This window comes from Saccopteryx bilineata, chromosome 1 (genome assembly GCF_036850765.1).
Source record: "Saccopteryx bilineata isolate mSacBil1 chromosome 1, mSacBil1_pri_phased_curated, whole genome shotgun sequence".
Taxonomy (NCBI): Eukaryota; Metazoa; Chordata; class Mammalia; order Chiroptera; family Emballonuridae; genus Saccopteryx; species Saccopteryx bilineata.
The window spans coordinates 156,538,303-156,564,926 of NC_089490.1; the positions used below are offsets into that span (position 1 = coordinate 156,538,303).

The window sequence follows — 26,624 nt, forward strand, 5'->3', positions numbered from 1 at the left end:
TAAGTGCCACAAACAGCCTCTAGGAGGCTTAGTCCTGCTGCAGAAAAGATTTATTTCCAGAATATTTTCAAGTAACAAAAGCTACTACAATGTAACAAAGATGACAAGTACAGAGGGGTGAGTGGGGACGGGGCAGATACTCATCCTACTGTTGATAACAAGCTGTTATTCATCGGCATCACAGTCATGAGATTCAGACCACCATTAGCACACTGTGGATCCTGCCAGTCGCAGGAGGTTGGCTGGGGATGTTACTGAGAACCTGGGAAACCCGAGGCTTGCTTGCATTTTACGTTCAGGTTTTGGCCTTCAGAGACCTAGCCCCAGGTGCTTTCTTAGGGACCTTGGCCATCTGTGGACACCATATGACATTCAGCACAAGAAACCAAAGCAAGCAGGTGTGAAAATATGTTCCAGCCATGCTGGAGCTTCTGGAGATGGCAGCCCAGCTGAGCACTGCATGAAGGGTGAATTCCTGTCCTGCCTCAAGGGACCATGAGTCAGCAGCCAAGTGGCAGCATTACTGGAAACCTCCCTCGGCCCATCCGTTCATAAAAATGCAGTGGCAATGCCCACACGACATCTGGTTTCTCCATCTCAAGAGCTAGAAGAATCCCAGGGGAAAGAAGTGACAGTGTTTAGATTCCTTAGTAAGGCACAGAGATTTGTCACATCTTATTTCCTCCAAAAACGCTGTTCTGAGATATGTGATCTGCTTCTGCACATCCAGAAAACAGTGGTGTAGATCACAGCCAGAGTGGCTGGCCCAGCACTCGGGCCTCCAGATGATGGCTGACCTCAGGCCATACATACTCTGATGAGATGCACCTGTTTTCCTGTTTGCATGGTGGGGGAAGAGAAGCTGATGCTCCCCCCGCAACAAAGGATTCCATCCTAAGTTTTAGATCTAGACACATCCTGCTGGTATTCCCAGCACGGGTGCAACCAGTCAGGCATTGGGGTTCTAACTCTTATTATGGGGGAAGAAAGCATCTCCAGGTAGAGCGACCATGAGCAGGAAGCAACTGGGACAGATGGATAGGGAGCTGAGATCATGGCACCGAGGAGGTGAACTGACCTCTGTCCATCCCTATGAGCCCCCAGCTGCAGACGGACACAGAACTCAAGAAGACAAGAATGTCGAGGACCCAGCTGTGCATCAAGTGCCTGTATCATCAGCAGGGAAAGAACCTGGTGCTGAGAAGGCTTTTCCCTCTTCCTGAGCACTGGTGAGACTGATGGCCCTGATGGGGATGGGGTAGATTCAAGGAGCACTTTTTAGCATCACCAGCTCTAGGAGGGAGGGCAGCCAGCCTGCTTCCAACTTTCTGGGGAGGCCCAAAGTCAGCCCTCTTAAAAACCCAAGGAGGGCCTGATCAGGCGGTGGCGCAGTGAATAGAGCATTGGACTAGGATGTAGAGGACCCAGGTTCGAGACCCTGAGGTCGCCAACTTGAGCGCGGTCTCATCTGGCTTGAGCAGAAAAAGAAAAAGCTCACCAGCTTGGACCCAAGGTCACTGGTTCGAGCAAGGGGTTACTCGGTCTGCTGAAGGCCTGCGGTCAAGGCACATATGAGAAAGCAATCAATGAACAACTAAGGTGTTGCAACGAAAAATTGATTGATGCTTCTCATCTCTCTCCGTTCCTGTCTGTCTGTCCCTCTCTCTGTCCCTGTAAAAAAAAAAAGAAGAAAAAAAAAACCCCAAGGAGAAAGATGTGGCTGCCAGAGTGGATACTACTTGACCAAACATTTTCAGGAGCAAGAGGAACATCCTTCTGGCAGCTGGTGGGGCTGGCCAACTTCTGGGCAGTACTTACAAGACCTGCTTTTGAATGTGAGATGAGCATGGGCATGGATCCCCAGGAGCTCCTGGGGTCTGCCATCTCAGCTGGGGGAGCTCCTGGTGGCCACGAAACTTGCTGCCATCCTGGCTGGGTGAGGGGCAATGGAGACGCTTAAGGCCTCACTACCCAAAATAATTTCAGGAGTAAATGAGGAGGAGGCGGAGGCCTGGAGGTGGCAGGTAGATGGCAAGGCCAGTCAACTCCTTCTAGGGCCACTGGCTACCACCAGCTGGATAGGTGGGAACAGTGGGGTACTCAGGCAGGCTGTTCCCTGAGAAGTTGTTGAACTGGGCCTCCCGGGACAATGGGTTCCGCCAAGTGCCTGCGTTCCACTCTGTCTGTGCCTTTTGGAAGCTTCCACCGGTTCCTCGGTAGATCCTGTGCACCTGCAGGATAGAGGATGTCAGCAGAGGGCAGAGATCAATACTTGTCTGAGTGATCGGGAAGCTGCTCATGTTTAAGGTCATGCTTAAAGGAATTACAAAAGCCACAGAATGGTCTTTGTTTAAATGTTAGAAAATGCACAGAATCCAAGATGTAAACTTGGAAGACCCAGCCCTGAGCCACAGCCCCTGGTGCTCTTGGTGCCAACCTCTGTTGCCCTTTGAAGCCCACAACATATCTATCATAAAGAGAAGCTCTTCCTGTCATGGATTTGGGGCTTATTCTCTCTGTGGACTGCCCCCACACCTGTGCCTCGAAAGTGACTGGATACCTGCAGGCAGTGCTTAGCATGGAGAAACCTGTAAGAAACTAGTATGACAATCACCTGATGGCCTCCAGACATGGGAGCTTCGGGCGAGACTGTGCACAAATAACCATCCCTGAATGCTAGTGGTGATCATCTCAGCAGACCTCTGGGGATGGACCACTAAATCCCCACTATCAGGAAAGCCTGTGCCAACCTAGTCCTGGTTGCACCTCTGGAACACCCAGCTGTACTATTTCTAGAAATCCTAGCAAATCCAATAACCAAGAAAATGGCACACATTTTTCCTTTTTATTTAATTTATTGGGGTGACACTGGTTAACACTTCTACAGGTTTCAGGTGCACAATTCTACAATACATCATCTGTATACTGTGTGTTCTGCACCCCAAGTCATCTCCACCCATTACCATTTATCCCCGCTATATCTTCGTTTACCTCCCCCCATCCCCTGGCAATCACCATACTATTTTCCATGTCTATGAGTTTTTTCTTTTTTTCTCAATCCCTCCAATTCCCCCAACCAGCACCCCCTCCCCGAAAGCTGTGAACCTGCTCTCTAATGAATCTGTCTCTATTTTGTTAGTTAATTTTGTTCATTAGATTTCATGAGTGAAATCATATGCTACTTGTCTTTTTCTGACTGGCTTATTTCACTTAGCATAATGCTCTCCAGCAGATCCATCCATGCTGTTGCAAGAGGTAAGACTTCTTTCTTCTTTTATTTATTCTTTTTATTTTTTGGTATTTTTCTGAAGTTGAAAACAGGGAGGCAGTCAGACAGACTCCCGCATGCGCCCGACCGGGATCCACCTGGCACACCCACCAGGGGGCGATGCTCTGCCCATCTGGGGCGTCGCCCTGTTGCAACCAGAGCCATTCTAGCGCCTGAGGCAGAGGTCACAGAGCCATCCTCAGCGCCCGGGCCAACTTTGCTCCAATGGAGCCTTGGCCTCGGGAGGGGAAGAGAGAGACAGAGAGGAAGGAGAGGGGGAGGGGTGGAGAAGCAGATGGGCGCTTCTCCTGTGTGCCCTGGCCGGGAATTGAACCCGGGACTCCTGCACGCCAGGCCGATGCTCTACCACTGAGCCAACCGGCCAGAGCCTATTTATTCATTTTAGAGAAGAGAGAAGTGGGAAAGGAGCAGGAAGCATCAACTCCCATATGTGCCTTGACTGGGCAAACCCAGGGTTTCAAACCTGTAACCTCGGCGTTCCAGGTCGACACTATCCATTGTGCCACCACAGATCAGGCTTTTTGAAATTTATTTACTTATTTTTTAGATTTTATTTATTGATTTTTAGAGAGAGGAAGGAGAGGGAGGGAGAGAGAGAAAGAGGGGGAAGAAGCAGGAAGCATCAATTCATATTAGTTGCTTTCTGTACATGTCTTGACTGATCAAGCCCAGGGATTTGAACCAGCAAGTTCCAAGTCGACACTTTATCCACTGTGCCACCACAGGTCTAGACTTCCTTCTTTTTTATGACTTAGTAGTATTCCATTGTATAACTAAACCACAGCTTTAAAAATTTATTTATTTATTTATTTATTTATTTTTTTTTTAGAACTTTTATTTTTTTTATTATTATTTTTTTTTAGAGAGGACAGAGAGAGGGAGAGAGAGAGACAGAGAGGGAGAGAGAGAAGAGAGAGAAGGGGGGAGGAGCTGGAAGCATCAACTCCCATATGTGCCTTGACCAGGAAAGCCCAGGGTTTTGAACCGGCGACCTCAGCATTTCCAGGTCGACGCTTTATCCACTGTGCCACCACAGGTCAGGCTATTTTTTTTTTAATTTATTGATGATTTTAGACAGAGATGAAGGGAAAGAGAGAAACATCAATTTGTTGTTCTATCCATTTATGCATTCATTGGTTGAATCTTGCATGTGCCCTGACAGGATTGAACCTGCAACCTTAGCATATTGGAATAACGCTCTAACCGAGTTACCTGGCCAGGGCCTATACCACAGCTTTTTTTATCCACTCATCTACTGATGGACAATTGGGCTGTTTCCAAATCTTGGCTATTTATTGTATATAATGCTGGAATGAACATAAGGGTACATATATTCTTTGAAATTGGTGTTTTGGGTTTCTATGGATATATCCCAGAAGTGGAGTCGGTGACTCATAAGGCAGTTCCGTTTTTAATTTTTTGAGGTAATTCCATAGTGCTTCCCACAGTGGCTGCAATAATCTGCATTTCCACTAACAGTGCATGAGGGGTTTCCTTTTCTCTACATCCTCGCCAACACATCTTTGTGGCACTGTTTTAAAACATTTTTACTGGCTGATTTTTAGAGAGAGGAAGAGGGGGGAGACAGACAGACATTGATTTGTTGTTCCACCCATTTATACATTCACTGGCTGACTCTTGTATGTGCCTTGACTGAGGATCAAACCCACACCTTGGTGTATCAAAACAATGCTCTAACCAACTGAGCTAGCTAGCCGGGCTCTGGCACTTTGTTTTAACACTAAGCTCTTGATTACCTGTGAAAAAGAATGGTCTTATTGTTTTCCACAGGAATGTATCTTTCCTATTCTATGCAACTATCTTCCTGGTAAATCCCCAAACCCAGTGTGGCCTTCGGGACCCTGACAGAGGGAGTTATGTTTTTTTATCTTCTTGGGAGGGAACTCACTCTTTGAGCCCATTAACCTTTTCTTTCTTGTACTTTGCAGGTATTTTCCCCAGCTTGTATTTCTTGTTTTATGTTTGCTGCTGAGCAAAAGCTCCTGGTGGACACGTCCCCAGTTTCCCTGTGGATTTTGCCTTGGAATCTTGCCAAGATTCACTTGTGGTATCTCTAAGGACAGTCACAGTTTGTGTTGATTTTTCCCTTCAGACCGTCCATATAACTGAAAGGATGGTGGAATGCAAAGTAGGAGAGCCAAGCATTCCTTTGTCATCGCTGACAGCGAAGTACACCGATTAAACAGACCAGCCTCAAAGCATGCTAGAACAATTAGAACCACATGGCAAGAAAGCTGGGAGGGACTCCAAACCCAGTTCTAAAAATTGTGGCAATCTTGCTGCCCAGCATGAGGCCAGCTTCCCTAAGCAGTGTCTCTGTGCGTGCAGTAGAAATGGCCATCTTCAGGAAGGCTGGAGCAGAAACACCATCAACTTTGTCATCATCCATTGGCCTTCACATGGTTCCAGGACAACACTCGAGGACCAATGCCTCCAAGACTACAGCACAAATGTTTCTCACTGGAAGCCCCCATATATCTGGAACAGTGCAATCCAGGGGAGTTTGCTGTGACACTGCAGACAGTTGATGTGAAGACACAAGCTCCATGTGGCCACTGAGCACATGAGATAAGCCGGATGCACTGAATATTTAGTGTTAACTTAATTTGAATTTAACTACAAATGACAACATGTAGATAGTGTGGGCAGATCAGGCAGTATAGACAATACTTTGGGACCTGTGTGTGCTGAGGAAACCGCCAAAGGCAAGTGTAGTCATCCTTAGCCCACAGTCCCCAAGTCCATCTACCTTGGAAGGCTGTCACTTGTGGGAGAGGTGGGGTCCCCTTGGCCTGAGCAGTCAAGTATTCAGACCCTGAGAGACTTCCCTGCTGATAGAGATCATATTACTTCCTACTCAGTCTCTTGCTCCCGAAACTGGGATGATAAGAGTCCCTGGGGCCAGGAGGGTGAGGCGATAGGATACATGGGAAGAAGTTGGATGTCTTAGGACTCATAGACTTACCTTCATGATCACAATGGCCATCATGGCGGCTGACATTGTGAACATGATGGCTGGAAACAGCATGACCACAGCAGCCCCGGTGCTGGTCTGGAAGAACGTAATCGCTGCCAGCCAACCACTGCAAGGAGCAAGAGAGAATGTAGGTGCCAGCATGTCTGACAGACAAGGGACCATTATCCTCCATATGTAGAGAATTCTGACAAACCAATAAGAGAAACGTAAATGACCTGCAAAACAATGGTAGATTCTCACAAGGACTTCTGTAGGGCCAATAAACTCACAAAATTATGCTCAAACACACCAATAAAGATTTGCAAGGTAGAACAAGTCTCACTTTCCTACCATTATATGGACAAATGTCATGTGATGATGGAACAGACATACAAACACCATTCTGTTAGCGGTAGTGTACACTGTTTTTGGAGGGCAATGGGGCATTATCCATAAAAAAGACATAGCTACCCTCACTATTTTACTTCTAAGAGTTTATGCTACAGCAATTGTTTTAAAAAAAGCTAGGAGTACCCTACATGTCCACTGGCTGGGAACAACAAGAATATAAATTTTGCTACAGCCACACAGAATACTAAGATGATAAAAAAACAAGAGGGAGAAAAGGAAGTTGAAGCTCAGTCAGCACAGCAAGGTACTATGAAACAAGCACATCATTGGCCCACATAAAGAACATCCAGCTGTGCCTGACCAGGCAGTGGCGCAGTGGATAGAGCGTCAGACTGGGACACAGAGGACCCAGGTTCGAAACCCCAAGGTTGCCAGCTTGAGCACAGACTCATCTGGTGTGAGCAAGGCTCACCAGCTTGGACCCAAGGTCGCTGCCTCGAGCAAGGGGTTACTCGGTCTGCTGTAGCCCCCTGGTCAAGGCACGTATGAAAAAGCAATCAATGAGCAACTAAGGTGCTGCAATGAAGAATTGGTGTTTCTCATCTGTCTGTCCCTATCTGTACCTCTCTCTGACTCTGTCTCTGTCACAAAAAAAAAAAAAAAAAAGAACATCCAGCTGTTTATCCATGCTTGCCTCTGGGAGGCAGAGGCAAGAACCAAGGTATTTTTGAGAATATTTTTCCTTAACAAGTAGTAAAACCACATGGTTCAAGGTTCAGAAAACTTAAAATATGCAACAATCTCTCTCCTGCCAACCACCCTGCCCGGCCCAGAGGGAACCAATATGATCTATCTGATATGTATTCTTCCACAGATTGTTTAGAAATGTGTACATAGGTATACTAAAGGCACATGTGAACACAGTACCTGCTCCCACTCTGTGAGTAAAGGGAGAACAATCTACACATACTGCTTTGCACCTTGAAGGGTATGAACAAATTGGGCAGTGGAGGGCTCAGGTGGACACTAGACAAAATGGACAGGAAGCTGAGCCTTGCTAGGTGGGACAGCTGGATGCTGTCCTATAGGGAGGTGACAACACCCTCAGGCTCCTGTAAGGGGAGGAAGCATTGTCTTTGCTGGGGATCTCTCACCAGAACTGGGACTCTGGAACAAGGGGCTGAGCAGGTGAGGGGCCACAGCCCAAAGATTGTAGTCTCCTGGGAGAGTGAACATATCCACAAGTGGAAATGTAGAACAAGATGCCTGCTTGCTCTAAGGCACTGCCCCTCACTGTCACCCAGGAGTGAACTACCAACCACCAGCTTCCCAAAGAACAAGCTCATTTACAATGCAGAATGACGTAACTCAGAACAATGAATAATAAACTGGCCTCAATCAGCTACAAACGGATGAGGGTATTAGCCTGCTGCACCTCAACCAAATCCAGAGAGCCCAAGACACACAAGGAACAGGAGACTGGAGAAAGGCCTGGGGACAGAGGGCAGGGACAAGGTAGGGACCAGGGAGTGCCAGGTGCTCCCCCAGATCATGGCTAGAACCAGGGAGAGGGGGACAGAACGTGAGAAAGAACAGCAGGGAACGCAGCTTGCAAAATCTGGGGGAGAATCTGGCAGCTCCTCAGATGATTAATATTAAAATAGTGTTGGCCCTGGCCAGTTGGCTCAGTGGTGGAGCATCGGCCCGGCATGTGGAAGTCTCGGGTTCGATTCCTGGCCAGGGCACACAGGAGAAGCGCCCATCTGCTTCTCCACCGTTCCCCCCTCTCCTTTCTCTCTGTCTCTCTTCCCCTCCCGCAGCCAAGGCTCCAGTGGAGCAAAGTTGGCCCAGGTACTGAGGTCGGCTCCATGGCCTCCGCCTCAGACGCTAGAATGGCTCTGGTTGCAACGGAGCAATGGCCCAGATGGGCAGAGCATCGCCCCCTAGTGCGCATGCTGGGTAGATCCTAGTTGGGGCATGTGAGAGTCTGTCTCTCTCTGCCTCCCGGCTTCTCACTTCAGAAAAAAACAAAAATAATAAAAATAATAAAAAAAATAAAATAAAATGTTAATATTAAAATGGCAATGCCATTTCTGAGTGTACACTCAAAGATACAAAAACATGTCCACACACAAACTGGTAGAAATTTCACAGCAGCACTACTAACAATACCAAAAAAGTATATAAAAACCACCCAAATGTCCATCAGCTGATGAATGTATAAACAAAGTATGGTTCATCTACACACTAGAATGTTACTTGGCCATGAAAAGGAAGGAAGCATGGATGAACCTTGAAACATGATGCTCAGTGAGAGAAGCCAGACACAGAAGGCCATATAATATGTGATTCCATTTATGTAAGAGGTCCAGAACAGGCAAATCCTCAGGGAAAGAAAGTACATTGATGATGGGACCTGGGAGAGAAAATGGGGGTGACTGCTGATGACAACAGGCCCTTTTGGGGGGGGTGATGAAATGTTTTGAACTTAGAGGTTGCACAATTCTGTGGATGCACTAAAAACACTGATTTGTACACCTAAAGAGTGAATATTTGGTATGTGGAATGCATCTCATAAAGTTGTTACTCTAAAAACCCCACTGTGGGATACTCACTGCACAGGACAGAAAAGCCCACAGATCAGGGAGAGCCAGAGAGACACCAACCCACAAAGAAGGTAAAGCTCACCTGGGTTTGATGTCAACACACTGCTGAATGACACAAGGAATTCTGAATAGAAAAAGGGCTTTCACTGAAATGTTGCAGAAATGCAAATGGAGCCTAAAGTCTGTGTGGGGGTAAAGGTGTTAGGGTGACAGGTGAATGGCAGGACTCTGTCTTTCTCTATACCTTCTGTAAACTGTAAGTAGCCAAGGTTAAAAGCCTATTTTAAAAGGAACAGGAAGGCCTGGCCTGTGGTGGCGCAGTGAATAAAGCATCGACCTGGAATGCTGAGGTCACTGGGTTAAAAACCCTGGGCTTGCCTGGTCAAGGCACATATGGAAGTTGATGCTTCCTGCTCCTTGCCCCCCTTCATTCTCTCCTCTAAAATGAACAAAAAATAAAAAAATAAAAAGGAACAAGAAGGCCCTGGCCAGGTTATCAGTTGGTTAGAGTCTTGTCCCAATACACCAAAGTTGCAGGTTTGATCTACAGTCAGGGCACATACACGAATTAATCAATGAATGCATAAAAAAGTGGAATAACAAATTGATACTTTTCTCTCTCTTCCCATTCCTCTCTTAAAAACAAAACCAAAAAACGCCCCCCATAACAGTACAAACAATTTTGAACACCTGCCAGCGTTAAGGAACACTGGTGGGAATCTTAGGTGTGAAATATCATGGTCGTATTTACATATAATATGTTCATATATTCTAAGCATCCTTCTCTTTTATAGATTTAAAGAAACATGTATGTAGAGCAGACTAAGGAGTGTGCAGGGAGTGACAGCTCCATGTGTCACAGTATTGGCTGAAATGGGTGACTATGACAGGGGCACTTCTGAGAGCATCCATCCCCTTTGCTTGGGGATGAGCTGAAAGTCTCCCTAGGAAACTGTCCCTACTGGTCCTTTCTCCCACCCCACCAGAAGTCCCCATGGCAGGCTGAGGTCTATACACCCCCAAGTGGTAAGCTCTGGGACTGCCAGGGCAGTGAGGAGGGTAGATGTGGAAGGGAGCAAGTACAAGTTTCCAGAGCTGTAGCACCCTGGAGTCCCAGCTTCCTGCCTAGCACTCTCAGTACTGTGCCCAGAGGAGGCCAACGAGCTGGGCACAGTGTCTTCCATGCCCCTTCCACAGAGCTCAGAGGTCTCAGTGAAAAAAACACTGGGAGCCAGGAGGGGCTGCTGGCCATCCACTCGAAGGAAGTGACCGGGCCTCGAATATCAGTCTCCTACCGCCCCTGTCCCTCCTGGGCCTCAGTCTCCTCTTCTGTAGAATGAGGAATAACAACACTCCTTTAGGAGGACCAGAAGAGTCAGCGCATGGGGTGCTCAGACCCTGCCTGCACAAGCACCACCACCACCATTACTATATTCCTCCTCTTAATCTCACAGAAGAGTAAAGCACTTTGACAGTACCTTCCCCAAGGTCCCCAGCTGCTTGGCACCCATCCCCCCTTTCCCTCACTGTTCAACTCTGTAGAAAAAAAGATGCCTGCACCTTCTCTTACTAGAAACCAGTATGGTGAGAAAACATCTGGGAACTTGACTCTGGGGGCTCTCACTACCCTCCCTGACATGGGGGCTCCCTGGCCCTAAAAGATCAGTGCAAACACACAGTTCACACTGAGCATCTACTCTTGTCCTGGAATTTAGGATCTCATACCTGGAGGGCAGAGGAGTCAATATGACCAAACCCAATGAGAATCTTCTGCACACTGTCACATCTCATTTTAGAGGGATTAAGTGCATCCGGTGGGAACCCACTGGGAGAGGACTTGGGAAGCTTAAGCCTGATCACCCCTGACTTGCTCCATGCACCTTTTCCCTCAGCTCATTTTGTTGTCCTGTTTCTGTATAAACCATAGCCAAGAGGATAACCATCTGCTGAGTCCTGGGGTACTTCCTGTGAGTCCTTGCAACTGGGATGGTCCTGGGGACCTCAAGACTGCATGTCACCGGCCCTCCAGACCCAAGTATGGGAGGGCGTCAGCCAAGAAGAAACCTAATATTCAGGATCTATTTAGGGAAGGAGCAACAACAGGAAGATGTAGGGACATGCATTTTGGAAATTGTCTCAGGTGAAAAGCAGATGATTTTGTGATTCCGTATAGAAGAGCGCTCTCAGAAGACAGCAGGAAATGGACAGTAAGGAAGAAGCTAAGAGGAGGGGGCTGAAGAGGCCACAGAAACCCACACGAGCCTCAAGAAACAACAAGACTGTATGATTTCTCACTGTTGAGGAGGATGGATCACAGTGGCTCTCCCAGTGGACATAGGGAAGTGACAGGGAGGAAAACCATGGACATGATGGCAACAAGGAAATAAGACCCAGAAAATAAGACCCAGAAAACACCAAAAAAAGTAGAGCAAGAGGACTCAAGGACGTGATACAAGAAAATGTCCCTGTACTGGAAGCTATAACTACAGACAGAATGAGCTCCTAACACTCAGAGAAAAATCAATGAAGAGGCCAACCACATCAGGACATTCCCAGGTAGTACATGGGTGATAAGAGCCACCCCAGATGCCTCCTACCCAACACTGGACACCAAAGACATCACCTGTGACCTGTGAGTAACAGCCCCGATAATTACATCCTATTCCTGGTTACTGTGGACATGTCACCTCACATGACAAAAGGGACTTTGCAGGTGGAATTAAGTTAAGGCCCTGAAATGGGGATGACCCTGAGGGACTCAGTGTCATCACAGAGTCCTCTTAAGAGGGAACCAGAAAGAACAATCAGAGAGATGGGAGAGGCTGTACTGCTGGCTGTGAAGATGGAGAAGGGGTCATGAATCAGGGATGCAGTGCCTCTAAAAACTAGAAAAGACAGGAAACTATTTTTCCCTGGAGCCTTTGGGAAGGACCAGCCCTGCCCAAATCTGAGTTTAGTCCCATGAGACCCATGTCGAACTCCCCAGAACTGGAAATTAGAAATGTTTCATTTGAAGTCGCTAATTTGTGAGTAATTGCCTACAGCAACCATGGAAATATCATATGATACCCTAAAATCAAGCAAACAGAGGATCGGATTTCTCTCGAGATGGTGGTCACATGTGGCTGTTCTCTGAACACTTACTCCCAGGATGCACTACTGACCTATGCCTCCCAGTAGCCAGTTACCAAGCACTCACAGCACAGCATGGGCAGAGCCTCCACACACAGGCTGGGTACTGGTGTGAAATAGACACCTCACCTGAGCATCTCCTTGGAGCATTTATGAGAGCAGGAAGCAAAACATCTGTTCTCCATCAACCATAAGAAGTTGGGGTCTATGTTACAGTACTCAGCCTTCACTGACGGAAACATGCATTCACTCACCTGTCTACAGTTAACACATGACACAGTGGCCACATTCACTGACTTACCAGGCACCCCATCCCGAGAAACCGACAGCCTGGATGACAGTGAGGACAAACTGGGCTCCGAAGACGAAGAAAAACGCCATGAAATTGAAGGAACTATCAGCCCTGGGAAGAGAAAGAAACAACCATTATGGCTGCCCTGGCCTCTCAGTGACAATGACCCAGAGGAGGACATGAGGCAGGGATAGCAACAGATTTGTTCTCCTGCCCCTGGCCAGTTGGCCAAGTGGTAGAGCGCCAACCCACTGTGTTGAAGTCCTGGGTTTGATTCTCTGGTCAGGGCACACAGGAGAAGCGACTATCTGCTTTTCTTCCCTTCCTCCTCTCTATCTTCCCCTTGTGCAGCCATAGCTCAATTGATTTAAGTGTGTTGGCCCTGAACACTGAGGATGGCTCCATGACATCTCTGCCTCAGGTACTGAAAATAGCTCAGTTGTGAGTGATGGGCCCAGATGAGCAAAGCATCAGCCCCAGATGGGGGTCACAGAGTGGATCCCTGTTCGGATACATGCAGGAGTCTTTCTCCCATCCTCCCATTTAAATTTAAAAAAAAAAGAAAGAAAGAACTGTTCTCCTCTCTTGAGGTACTGACAAATGCATTTACATGTACAAATTACTTCACACATGCTCACACCAGGCTCTTGAGGGGCTGAAACACTGTCCCTTTGAGAGGACCCTGCACTAACAGGTTCCTTACTGGGAAAGAGTCTAAGATCTTCTCCTGCCTCCTAAGGATGAGATTTAGGGAGCACTTAGGGGCAAACATGGCACACCTGAGGAGCAGGAGGTCTGGGGACAAAATGTTCATAATAGCAGGATTCGTAACTGTCAAAGGTGGACACAACCCAGTGTCCATCAGCTGGTGAATGGATAAATATTGTGTGGTCCATGCACACATTGGAATATTAGTCATGAAAAGAAATGATGCACTAACATTTATTATAGCATGGAAGGACCTTGAACACATGATGCTCAGAGAAGCCAGACACAAAAGGCCACAGAGTATTTAATTCTATTTATATGAAATGTCCAGAACATGCAAATCCACAGAGACAAAGTACAATAGATTCATATCGTGGGTACCAGCGGCTGTGGAAGGGATAGAGGTGACTGCTAAGGGGGATGAGGCTTCTTCTTGGATAGTAAGAATGTTCTGTAACTGGCAGTGATGGTTGTACAACCTTGAGAAGACTCTAGAAACACTCAAATGTTAGGTTGGTGAGTTGTGTTAAATGTTAAGTATAATTCAACAGTTATTAAAAGATAACACAACAGGTATCTACGGGTAGTAGTGCGCAGCTACTACTTGTACCCTGATACAAGCTATCATCCAAATTGGACAAGAGAGTGGGAGATTACTAGCACCTGGGCTAGGATGACAGGTGCAGAACAGGCTCAGGTCCCGAGTACAGGAATCAGCATGGAGATGTGCACACACTGTTGGAAAGCATCCTAGCTACTCAATTTTGAGCCCTCTGCCAGCAGACACCCTGAAGCCCCACAGGGGCATGGCCAGACCCCCACTTACCGAAAGGCCTTGTAGGCGGGCTGGAACCAGCACACGTAGCCACAGGGAGAAAACAGCAGCAGCCAGACCAGAGCCAAGCCGAAGTTGGTTCCTGAGCCACCACCAATCCACCAGGCCAGGCAGGCGATGAGGTTGACCCCCAGTGTGGCACAGTAGACTGGGGAGGGGAGGCAAGGAGGCTGAGGTAGGGTTTGGAGTTTAGGGCATGGACACTAGGACACCTTTCCCCACTGTGCAGGGACCACGAGCCAGAGAAGGCTCAGGGGGACACAGGTTCCCACCCAGCTAGCCCGTATACCACACCATGCTGCCTCTGGGGCAGAATTTTATCAGATTTACTACAAAAACCTCAGACTTTCCCAGCCCAAAGAAAAGGCAGCTTCATGGCCTGGGACTGGCCTGGGTCTCTGCAGTGGTACAGGAAGGCCTGCATCCGCTCTGCCCAGCCCAGTCTACTGCTCACACAGCCACAGCTGGTAGATCCTCTTCACCAGGACCTGATGCTCAATGGGGATCTCATCAGAGAAGTTCTGGTAGAAACAAGGCTTCAGAGGGATGAACTTGGGCAGCGGAGGGAAGTTGTTTTCCTTTCCTATGGGGACACAGCAACACAGGACTAAATCAGGCTGGGGGCAGCACAGTAAAAACCCAAAGATGACCTGTCCTGGTCCTGGGACTTGTAGACACGTTACCTCACTTAGCAGAGACTTTGCTGCTGGATTAAGTCAAAACCCATAGAATGGGCCTGACCTGTGGTGGCGCAGTGGATAGAGCGTCGGACTGGGATGCAGAAGGCCCAGGTTTGAGACCCCGAGGTCGCCAGGTTGAGCGCGGGCTCATCTGATTTGAGCAAAGCTCACCAGCTTGAGCCCAAGGTCGCTGGCTCCAGCAAGGGGTTACTCAGTCTGCTGAAGGCCCGTGGTTAAGGCACATATGAGAAAGCAATCAATGAACAATTAAGGTGTCGTAACATGCAACGAAAAACTAATGATTGATGCTTCTCATCTCTCCATTCCTGTCTATCCCTGTCTATCCCTCTCTCTGTCTCAAAAACACAAAAAAACCAACCAAACAAAAAAAGAATCGAGGCCCTAGCCGGTCGGCTTAGTGGTAGAGAGTTGGCCTGGCGTGCAGAAGTCCCAGGTTCGATTCCCGGCCAGGGCACACAGGAGAAGCACCCATCTGCTTCTCCACCCCTCCCCCTCTCCTTCCTCTCTGTCTCTCTCTTCCCCTCCCGCAGCTGAGGCTCCATTGGAGCAAAGATGGCCCGAGCGCTGGGGATGGCTCCTTGGCCTCTGCTTCAGGCGCTAGAATGGCTCTGGTCGCGACAGAGCTACGCCCCAGAGGGGCAGAGCATCGCCCCCTGGTGGGCGTGCTGGGTGGATCCCGGTCCGGCGCATGCGGGAGTCTGTCTGACTGTCTCTCCCCGTTTCCAGCTTCAGAGAAATACAAAAAAAAAAAAAATAAAATAATAATAATAATAATAATCGACCTGGAACAATGAGGTTACTGGTTCAAAACCCCGGGCTTGCCAGGTCAAGGCACACATAGGAGTTGATGCTTCCTGCTCCTCCCCCTGTTCTCTCTATCTCTTTCCTCTCTCTCTCCAATAAAAATAAATGAATAAAAATCTAAAAAAACCCTATAGAATGGCCCTGGCTGGTTGGCTCAGCGGTAGAGCATTGGCCCGGTGTGTGGAAGTCCTGGGTTTGATTTCCAGCCAGGGCACACAGAAGAAGCGCTTCTTCTGTGCTTCTCCATCCTTCTTCCTTTCCTTTCTCTCTGTCTCTCTCTTCCCTTCCTGCAGCCAAGGCTCCATTGGAGCAAAGTTGGCCTGGGTGCTGAGGACGGCTCCATAGCCTCCACCTCAGGTGCTAGAATGACTCCAGCTGCAACGAAGCAACACCACAGATGGGCAGAGCATCGCCCCCTGGTGGGCATGCAGGGTGGATCCCGGTCAGGCGCATGTGAGGGTCTGAATGCCTCCTGCTTCTAACTTCAGAAAAAAATACAAAAAACCAACCAAACAAAAAAACCCCACAGAATGGGGATGACCCTGGATTCGCCAGGGGCCCCCAGTCTCCTTACAGGGTCCTCTTAAGGAGGAGAGAAGTCAGAGTCAGAGATAGAAGAGGCTGCACTGCTGGGTGTAACAATGAAAACAGAGGCCATGAGCCAGAGATACAGCATCTCTAGAAGCTGGAAAAGGTTAGAAACAGTTCTCTTTGGAGCCTTGGGAGGGACCAGCCCTGCCCACACCAGAGTTTAGCCCCATGAGGCCTGTGTCACACTCCTGATAAACCCTGTTTAAGTCACTACAGGGTTGTGGTGATTTTTTGGAGCCGTCACAAGAAACTGAGACTCACAGGCAGAACCCAGATGCTGTTAACACCTGTGTCTCCAGGGAAGGTTTTGGCACTTGACGTTTGTGAGCATCCTGTAACAAACCACATACTGAGGACAGAAGGGCATTCGAAGCTAACTCAGTTTAAAAAGTAACAAAGCACAGCCATGCAGCTCTTCTATCAGCTTCCTGAAGCAACTTGCAACACAAACAAGGAAAATGGGATTTGTGAATAGTCAAGAACAAACAGTTCAAACCTCCCTTTCACGCCCTCTCCCCTTCCAGAGACGCAAAGTTCAGGTAGGTCTGCAGACAAAGGGATAGGGCGACTTTCATGTAAGAGCTGTACAATGTATGTAAGACTCAAGAAAGCCAACTTTGGGGAGCTCGTGTCTTGGTGCCTATTAGGCCACACTGCTCTGCCAGTTAACAAATCCAATCCTCTTCCTCTAAGACAGCGGTTCTCAACCTGTGGGTCGCGACCCCGGCAGGGTCGAACGACCAAAACACAGGGGTCGCCTAAAGCCATTGGAAATACATATTTTATTTAAAAATGTATTGTATAATAAATATGTATTCTCCGATGGCTTTAGGCGACCCGTGTTTTGGTCGTTCGACCCCGCCGGGGTTGCGACCCACAGGTTGAGAACCGCTGCTCTAGGACATTGTCTGAGCATCTTTACCCTCCAGGAGTCACTTCCTTTGTTCCTGCAACAATACTAAGGGGTTTAAAACAAAAGATTTATCCTCTTATAATATAGAGGTCTTAGATCAAGGTGACTCAGGGTTATGCTCTCAAGGCTCTAGGGAAGGGTCGTTTCTGCCTCTTCCAGCTCCTGATGGCTCCAGGAGTCCGTGGCTTGTGGCCACATAGCCCTAGTATCTGCCTCTATGGCCACATGGCTTCTTCTTGTGCACTGGTGTCCAAATTTCTCTTTTATTATTAGGGCCACCTTACTCCATTGTGACCCTGTTTTAATTAATAACATCTGCAAAGACCCTATCTCCAAGTGAGGTCCCATTCCCAGATGCCGGGGGTCAGGACTGAACATGTTTTTGGGGGGACATGACTCAACCAACAATAGGGTAACATCAGTGGTGCCCTGCTGCCTCTCAATGTGCTTCCACTTATCCCCACCACGGCAGGGCACACTCTCTGAGCACCTGCCAGGATGAGAAAGGACAACACACACGGAGCCCTGTCCTTGGACCCCATCCCAACAAGAGGGACCAATGACCACCATGACAGATGGGTAACTGTGTGGTACACTGAGACAAGCTGAGTACTGTAAAGAGGAACCACTGGATGCCCTGGCCAGATAGTTTGGTTGATTATAGCAATATTCAGATATGCAGAGGTTGCCAGTTTAATCCTCAGTCAGGGCACACATAGGAACAGACCGATGTTTCTGTCTCTCTCTCTCTCTCTCCCCCTTCTTCTTGCTCTAAAAATCAATAATTAAAAATTAAAAAAGAGGAACTACAGGAGAAGATGGGGACCACTAGGGACTGTACTAGGGATGTCATTAGCTGTGACTTAATAGCACAGTCAGGGTGGACTTCATTAAAGAGTGGCATTTGAACAAAGACTCAAGGTAAAAAACGTAGCCCAACAAATTCTGGGGGAAGATGCTGCCAGTGCAAAGACCCCAAAGTAAAATCCTACCTGTATAGGAGCAGTGAGAACAGCGGCTGGAGGAAGGAGGTAGGGGCAGCCAAACATTGTTGACCACTGAAAAATCTCAGGTATTTACCAAGTAACACAGGAAACCCATAGTGTCCTAAGCTTCCCTGCTTGACTGCTCCACGAGACCATGAGTAAGGCTTCCAGCCTCCTGCCCTTCCAGTGAGCTGATCTGGAGGGATTTCCCAGTATGGACACAGCCAGCTATGCACTGGCCAAAAACCCCATTCATAACCCCCGACCAAGCCCCGCAACCAGGTACCCCAGGCCCTGACCACAGATCCCACCCAGCCACCCACCCCCAAGTCCCTAAGCTCTCAGCATCCCTCTCCTTGTCTGACTGATGTCTAACCTCCACAGTAAGAACAGGGTGATGTTTCTAGCAATCAGTCCCATCAGCAAGCAATGTGACAGGAAGGAGGTAGAAAACCATTGGCAACGCCCTGACCAGTTAGCTCAGAGGACAGAGCATCGGCCTGGTGTGTGACGTCCTGGATTCAATCCCTGGTCAGGGCACACATGAGAAGTGACCATCTGCTTCTCTTTCTCTCCCTCTCCCCTTCTTTCTTTCTTCCCCTCTCACAGCCAGTGGCTCGACTGGTTCAAGCATTGGCTCTGGGTACTGAGACTAGCTTGGTTGATTTGAGTATCAGCCCCAGATGGGGGTTGCCGGGTAGATCCCGGTCCAGGCACATGCAGGAGTCTATCTCCCCTCCTCTCACTTTAAAGAAAAAAAAAAAAAAAGACAAAATAAAAAAAAATGAAAACCATTAGTAAAATCTCAAGGCCTCTTGAAACCTTGTTTTCTTGGTGAAATGTTCTCTGCTGACTTAGAACCTATGAGCCTGGGTTCAAATCCCAGCTCTGCCACCAGTGGGCTGACCATGAGCCACCTAATTTCACTTGTACACTGTGCCTGTTTCCAAGCAAGACAAGGCAGGCTACCCTGGTTGCTTACTTTAGCCTCCATGAAGAAATGAGGGTGTCATCTCATGTGGACAGGCAGGCATGAACCCAGGTGATCAAACCTCAGTGTCCACCTGTGGTGTCAACAAAATGAGCTCCAGGCAGAAGGCCTGGCCCAGCGGAACACTGGCTAATAATTCATAGAAACTGGGTGCCTTCTTGTCATGCGCTCACTGCCGGAAGGCGACTCCCAACAGCCACTGTTGGAGGAAGATCATGAGGTGGTCATAATGAGTCTGGCCACCTGGGGACACTTCCCAGAGAAACAGAGACACAGAAACCCCTGGAGCCCCGAGCAGACTCACCTGACATTTCTGCTGTGGTGACACTGTGAGGCTGAATCCTGCAGCCACCTGAAGGGGAAACAGCAACAGTCAGGGAGTCCCATGGCTCCCAGGGGACCCCAACACAAGCTGCACGCCTATGTGGCTGCTATGGATAGAGTCCTAACTTCCAGGTTATCCACAAGGCTGTCTGGGCTCTTGCCTGAAAGGCCAACCCAAACATGTGACCCCAGTCAGCACCTCACCTCAGATCCCCCTGGGCAGCATCTGCAATGGCAGGAGCCGAAGGATCAGGCTGCAGCCTCCTGCCATCCACAAGTCAGCCTGGAGCCAGACCACTCCTGAGATCCTGGTGACACTCCCACTGCCCTCCAACCACCCCACCCTCGCCGACCCTTTATCCATAGATACCTCTGAGTATCTCATTATGGCTGCAGTACCCAACTTTCAAATCAAGACTAGGTTCACACAATCTCTCTAGTCTGTAGTTTCCTCTCCTATGAGCCTTATAGGGCCAAGGACCCCACTGCTACCTAAGTGAAACACTAGGGGATGCCTGGTACCAAAGGTAGCCAGAAGCCACACTTGGGGCCAGACACTGGGAATGTTTCTCACACACTGTCCAGGCAAAAAGGTACCAGTGATGCCAAGTTCCCCAGAGCCCAACCCTCAGCTTAGCAGTGTCCCCACTGAAACCCTGTCTGTCCTGACCTGGCTGATTCTCCCTACAGGCCTGGCAGGCTATGCCCTACCCATGTCTGTTCACTTTACTGGCTCCCAGGTAAAGCACCCCCTGCCCTGTTCCCTCAGGATGGGAGTATACCCAGGGGCTTGATGGTTGGCTTAGAACAAGATGTCCTAGAGTCCCTGCAGTGCCTTTGTGGTCAAATGGTGCATGGTTGCTGGATGGAAAAATGAATTGCTCTGAGTCTACACAAACAAGTTGGTTCTAGTGCTGACTGCTCTGTGACAATTAGCCTTTCGGGACCCCTCTGGCCACCTGAGAAGGATGGGAAATGGGACAGCCCAAAAGGAGCCTTTTGACCAGCTGAGTCCAGCCATACCCTAGCCAGCCACACCCTTCCAGACCCTCTACTTGTGTAGGGCTTTGCTCACATTTGATTCAGAAGCTCCCCTCACCCTGTGCACACCCAGGCCCTTGGCGGAAGCAGCCTCACAATTGCCAACAGACATCAACCTGGTTTGGGGTTGTGTTTATTTTCAAGGCAAAGGGAACACAATCCCAGTGGACCTGTGAGCTCAGGATGAAGGCAACCAAAGGAGGGATGTCTGAATGCCCAGTGGTGAGGCTTGGCTGGACCCCCATTAAGCTCCAGCCCAGGGAAAAGTGTGGTTTAGCAGAAATGCAGCCCTACACACCAGTGGGAATAATGTAGAAATGGGCCCTCGAGCTTGGAGGTATGTCCCTGAAATCCAGCAGTCCCTGGATGACAATGAGGGAACCAGGGCCCATGTGGACCTGAGAGGAGGCTGAGGCTGGCAGAAGAGAGGGCAGTCTGAGCCAGCAAGCATGGCACCTATGTGTCAGGGTCCAGCTGGAGGCACTGGGCCTCAAGTACTCCGTGGAACACTTGGAAACGGTGGTTGAGGTCAGGCCGCGCGTGTATGCGGAAGCGGGTGCCCAGGGCACCATCAGGTGAGGGTGCCCCATAGAAGACACGCTGCACACGGGAGTGTACCAGAGCCATGGCACACATGGCACAGGGCTCACGGGTAATGTAGAGGTCGTAGCCAGTGCATACATAGGGGAGGCCATCCTCATCCATGTCCATGTCCTCACCCAGCTTGTGTACAGAGATGGCCTGGAAGCCCTGGGGGGCTATGGCTGGGGCAAAGGAGCAGGCAGTATGGGACCTGAGGTCATAGGTGCCTTGACCCTGGCCCTGGGCCACCAAGTCAATGCATACCATAGTGGCATGCAGCAGGGGGCTGGCTGTGCTGCTGCAGTCGTGGCCAGTGGCCAGTATCTGGTCTGAGGCCGGGTCCACCATCACAGCTCCCACAGCCCTCAGGCCCCTGGCGGCTGCCTGTTGCGCCACCTGCACAGCCCGCTCCATATGGTCCTGCATCTTGGCCCGATCTTGTGCTGAGAAAAGCCTCCCTGCCAAGGCACGGGTCACATGCTTGTCCTCATGGAAAGATATGGGCCAGTGGGTCTGTGCCTCTTCGAACTGGCCCCTGGTCAGGGGCGGCCAGGCAGGCACAGGCACCACAAAGGGCTCTCCCAAGCCATGGGGATCCACTGCTGGCTGTGGGAGGAGCTCAGACAGCGATGGTGTGCCTGCAGCTGGCCCAGCCAGGCATAGCAGCATCTCCAGCACATGTGGGCTGCTGGCATCACGGCTTGGCCGAACCCTTTTGAGGTGAGGCTGGGCAGGCAGTGGGTGGACGGCCGATACCTCCTTGAGGAGGCGTGAAGTCTGGCGCTTGTCAAGAATGGGTGCGGCATAGGCCAGCACCAGTTCCACATCCTTGGATTGCTGCTCCGACAGGACAGGAAGGGCTTGCCACAGCACAGGCTCTCGATTTGGGCTCGCAGCCTTCTCATCCTCACACTGCTCCATGCCACCCAGGGGGTCCATCCTTATCAGGGCTCCGACTGTGGGAGACAGAGATCGGAGCAGAGCATCATCTGTCAGCCGCAGGTCTGGGTGAGCTGAGGAGTCCATCCTAGGAGTGTGTCGAATCTGAGGGCTCACCAGAGAGCTCCAGGCCAAGTAAAATGCATCACTAGCTATGCTCTCACTCGGTCCTACCAACTCTTGGTTTGCAGAATTTAAACCCCACTGACCCCCCCCCTTTTCCTTTGAATTGTGCTGTGAGCAAAATGTACATTGGATCACAGAGACTTAATACAAAAAAATGAACGTCAACTATCGCATTGATTTTTTTTTATATTGACTATGTGTCGAAGGTTAACACATTATTAAAGTTAACCGTACTTGTTACTTAATACTTTCTAAAAATGTGGCTTCTGAAAAACTTAATATTATATACATGCCTCATATTAATTGGTCAGGGCTGCCTTGGAGACCATTAGAGGTCAACCACAGAAAATCTCAACTGTATTCCAGAGGAACTCAGGTGCCGCTGACCACCCAGAATACACTGCCCAACTGGGTTCTTGGAGTGGACCAGCCCCTCCTGCCTCTTCCCTGTGGAAGAAAGTTTTAAAATCATTTTACAACTGTGGGCTTTTACGGCTCATCATGTGCCCCGTGACTTACTCCTCAGCCCCATGGGCCTCCAGTTTATCGGCTAGGCCCTTCAGAAGACATGTGAGGTCCTCACCCACCACAAAGCTTGTTCTAAGGTCACAAGTTTGACAAACATACTGACCCAGGCTGCCAAGGGCAGCCATGAGATAATGATCACGTGAAGGGTGTCCCTCATGTGCCCACAATGCCAATGCTGGGCAAGACCCACAGGTGGGTCCACAGTGTCAACTCTGAATCTGCTCCCAGCATACACCATGCCTAGGACCCTACACCCCACAAGGCCTGCCCCAGGCCACAAAAGCTCTCACTGTCTGCAAGGCAAAAGACAGACACAGTCTTATTTGTCCCTTTAAGAATACAACCTCTGTTTAACCAAAACAAAACAAGCGACAAATAAAGAAGGCTGCCTTTGGGACACCTCTGGCTGGGCCACCAACTTCTAGAGGAGACAGATAAATATCACAGAAACCCTAGCCAGGTGGCTGGGTTGTTAGAGCATAGTCTTGAAGCACAGAGGTTAACAGTTCAATTCCTGGTCAGGGCACATACAGGAGCAGATCAATGTTCTTGTCTCTCCCCCTCCCTCTCTCTCTAAAGTCAATAAAACAAACATTAAAAAAAAATCACAGGATGGACACCACTTTACCCAGTAACTCCCCTCTACTCCTAGGTATGTGCCCAGAAACATGAAAACCCGTATCTACACAGAAACCTGTCCACAAATGTTCACAGTAGCAGGATTCGCAACAGGCAAAAGGTGGAAACAACCCTTGTCCATCAATGTATGACGGATAAATACAATGTGGTCCACGCATACACTGGATTATTACTCAGCCATGAAAAGGAATGAGGCATTGACACTCACTGCAGTGCAGAAGGACCTTAAATACATGAGGCTCAGTCAGAGAAGCCAGAGACAAAAGGCCATAATCTGTGCTTCTGTGATTCCATTTATGTGAAATGTCCAGAACAAGCAAATCCGGAGACAGAAAGTTAGTAGGTGCCAAGGACTGAGGGAAGGGGGTGGGGGTGACTGCTAATGGGGACAAGTTTCTTTTCTTTCTTTTTTTTTTTTTTTGAGGGATGGACAGACAGACAGGAAGGGAGAAAGATGAGAAGCATCAATTCTTTGTTGCAGCACCTTAGTATTCATTGATTGCTTTCCCATATGTGCCTTAACGGGGGAGGGGGGGGAGGGGGGCAGAAGGGGGACTCCAGTTGAGCCAGTGACCCCTTGTTCAAGCCAGTGAGCCCACGTTCAATCCAGTGAGCCCGTACTCAAGCCAGCGACCTCAAGGTTTTGAACCTGGGCCTCTATGTCCCAGGCTAACACTTTATCCACTGGTCTGGACAACCTGGTCACATCTGTGGTGGCAGTGCCTCCGCCCTACGTGCCAACTGGAGTTCAACTGTACTGGCAGTCCCTGAAGGGTCTGGTAGACCAGGGAGATGGACGCCTCAGCAGCTTAAGACCACCTGCCTCCAACGCACCCAAATGGAAAACAGTTGTGTGTGCTGGAAATTCCCGGGGACACTGGGAGGAAGCACGTGGGGAGAGGGGAAGACAGCAAGCCTGAGGTCTCAGCAGGAATGGACTCTGGCTCCGGGAGGGACACAGGAAATGGTACTTATTCAGTGAGCTGGGTCAGGCTCTGCAGGCCAAAATTTGGACCTGGCTGTGTCCTGGCCCAATTGCCTGACTAACTACACTGCAGCTTCCCCCTTGTGAAGCAGGAATTGATGAGGATCTTGCAGGGTGTTAGGGGCAGAAAGTGAGAAAATCCACTGTCCTGGATTGTATACAACCCCATAGCTCCCAGTGCCCTGTCTGTGGCAGCGGAACTGTTTACAGACGGTGACCCACAGCAAGGCCTGGAAGGCAGGCAAAGCAGAGTAGGGAGACCTAAGCAGAAGGAACAGCCAGTGCTGGAGCCTCAGAAGCACCCACAGCTTCAAATGCAGTTTCTAGGACCGTGATGGCGAATCTTTCTATAAAAATCACCCACTTTTACAGTGCTGGTCAACCTGGTCCCTTGTGGGCCGGTCCAGCTTTCATGGTGGGCAATAGCGGAGCAACCACAGGGTGCAGCAATTGACCCACCATGAAAGCTGGAATGCCCATTAGTGGGCGGGAGGGACCAGATTGACCAGCACTGCAAAAGTGGGCGGTTTTTATAAAAAAATTCGCCATCACGGTCCTAGGACCTGGCCCCACAAACAGGATGGAGCTGCAATCTGTATTTCTAACAAGCTCCCAGATGGAATGCATTTGACAGATAACAGAACGCCCTCATTAAATTCGAATTCCAAATGAGTGCAGAATTTTTTAGTGTGTCCCATGCAATATTTGAGACATATTTGTACTAAAAAAGAAATTATTCATTGTTTGTGAAATTCGAATTTAAAGGTGTGTCCTGAGTGTTTATTTGCTGAACTTGACACCCTACCAGTGAGCTTTCTGTGCATGAAAAAATTCAACAATTTTGGGCCTGTGGAGTGTGGGCGACACACCCCTTATCCTGAGATCGGGATATGAAAAAGCCTTGAAAACTCACTTTCCATGGTATCAGAAAGGATCATCAAAGTTGAGGGCGTATAGAAAGATTACGGACCTTCGCCTAAATTGCAAAGGAACCTGGTCAATCGGCAGCCTGTGGGCATGGGCTTGCAGTCTTGATCCGAAGGCAGGGCGCGCCGGAAACAGCTGGACGCACGGGGCCCCTCAGCCGCGCCTGAGGGGCGCACGCACGCGCAGAAGGGCGATGGGCGCAGAAAGCTGTGTCCCGAGGCCCGGCCATCCCGTGCGCGTGTGCTTACGGGAACACGCGACGCTCTCCCGCCCGGCTGCCCCGTCGCTCCCACGCGGCCGGTGCCCCCAGAAGCCCGGAGCCCGGTGGCGGTCCTCGCCTGCACTCTACGGGCGTCTAGAAGAGAAGAGCCAGAGACCCTGAAGCCGCGCGCTTACCAGAGGAGACAGGCGTGAGGATATGCTCTTCACCAAGGCTTAGCAACCGCGGCTCATTCGCTAGCTCCGGCTGCGCCTGGCGCCGCGGTGCCCGATGGGAGCATATAGTTCCGGGAACTGAGCCGGCGCCGGGGGGAGGCGGGGCCGGCGCCGGGGGGAGGCGGGGCCGGCGCCGGGGGGAGGCGGGGCCGGCGCCGGGGGGGAGGCGGGGCCGGCGCCGGGGGGAGGCGGGGCCGGCGCCGGGGGGAGGCGGGGCCGGCGCCGGGGGGAGGCGGGGCCGGCGCCGGGGGGGGGAGGCGGGGCCGGCGCCGGGGGGGGAGGCGGGGCCGGCGCCGGGGGGGGAGGCGGGGCCGGCGCCGGGGGGGGAGGCGGGGCCGGCGCCGGGGGGAGGCGGGGCCGGCGCCGGGGGGAGGCGGGGCCGGCGCCGGGGGGAGGCGGGGCCGGCGCCGGGGGGAGGCGGGGCCGGCGCCGGGGGGAGGCGGGGCCGGCGCCGGGGGGAGGCGGGGCCGGCGGGCCTGGTCTACAATTCCCGCAGTGCGGCACGTGGCAGCTTCGCCTCTCCTGTTATCTGGGGCGCTTGCGCAGTGAATCCAGGGAGCGTTAGGCATGCGCTGAGTTGTGGATTTAATACCCTACTGGAGAACGGCCCTTTGGGAAATCGGTAGACTGAGAAGACTGAGTCAGAGGGGCGCACGACGCGCTGACTCACTCAGTGTAGTCTCTCACTGAGCCCTATTTAGTGTTGCGACATAGTTCCGAAAGGGCTGTCCTACAGGATGGAGTCAGCTTTCAATTCTGGTCTGGGGCCCTGGCTGACTCCTAGCCTCAGTTTTCCCATCTGTACAGTAGGCAAAGGGGACCTCTTGACTCTCCTGGTCAAAACATGCTTATTTTATGAGCAAATCCAGTTGTTCGTTGTAGTTAAAGAGATTTAAACCAGTGATTTTAAACCAGGGGCAGT

General features: G+C 50.2%; 1 protein-coding gene across 8 annotated transcripts; it reads right to left on the reverse strand.

The window, feature by feature from the left end:
- On the reverse strand, positions 1 to 25,784 carry LOC136335851 (secretory carrier-associated membrane protein 4). Of its 8 annotated transcripts, none has more exons than XM_066277048.1 (7): positions 25,664 to 25,784; positions 19,481 to 19,528; positions 14,645 to 14,773; positions 14,182 to 14,338; positions 12,657 to 12,758; positions 6,276 to 6,393; positions 1 to 2,231 (listed from the first exon to the last, which is right to left on the reverse strand). In XM_066277048.1, the coding sequence occupies exons 2-7, from the start codon at positions 19,485 to 19,487 to the stop codon at positions 2,052 to 2,054; spliced, it is 693 nt and encodes a 230-aa protein (XP_066133145.1). In that variant the 5' UTR covers positions 19,488 to 19,528; positions 25,664 to 25,784; the 3' UTR covers positions 1 to 2,051. The 8 variants fall into 8 exon arrangements, with proteins under 8 accessions (XP_066133145.1, XP_066133132.1, XP_066133138.1 ...); XM_066277035.1 differs by lacking the exon at positions 25,664 to 25,784 and adding an exon at positions 25,311 to 25,655; XM_066277041.1 differs by lacking the exon at positions 25,664 to 25,784 and adding an exon at positions 25,254 to 25,275.
- Positions 25,785 to 26,624: the final 840 nt, after the last annotated feature.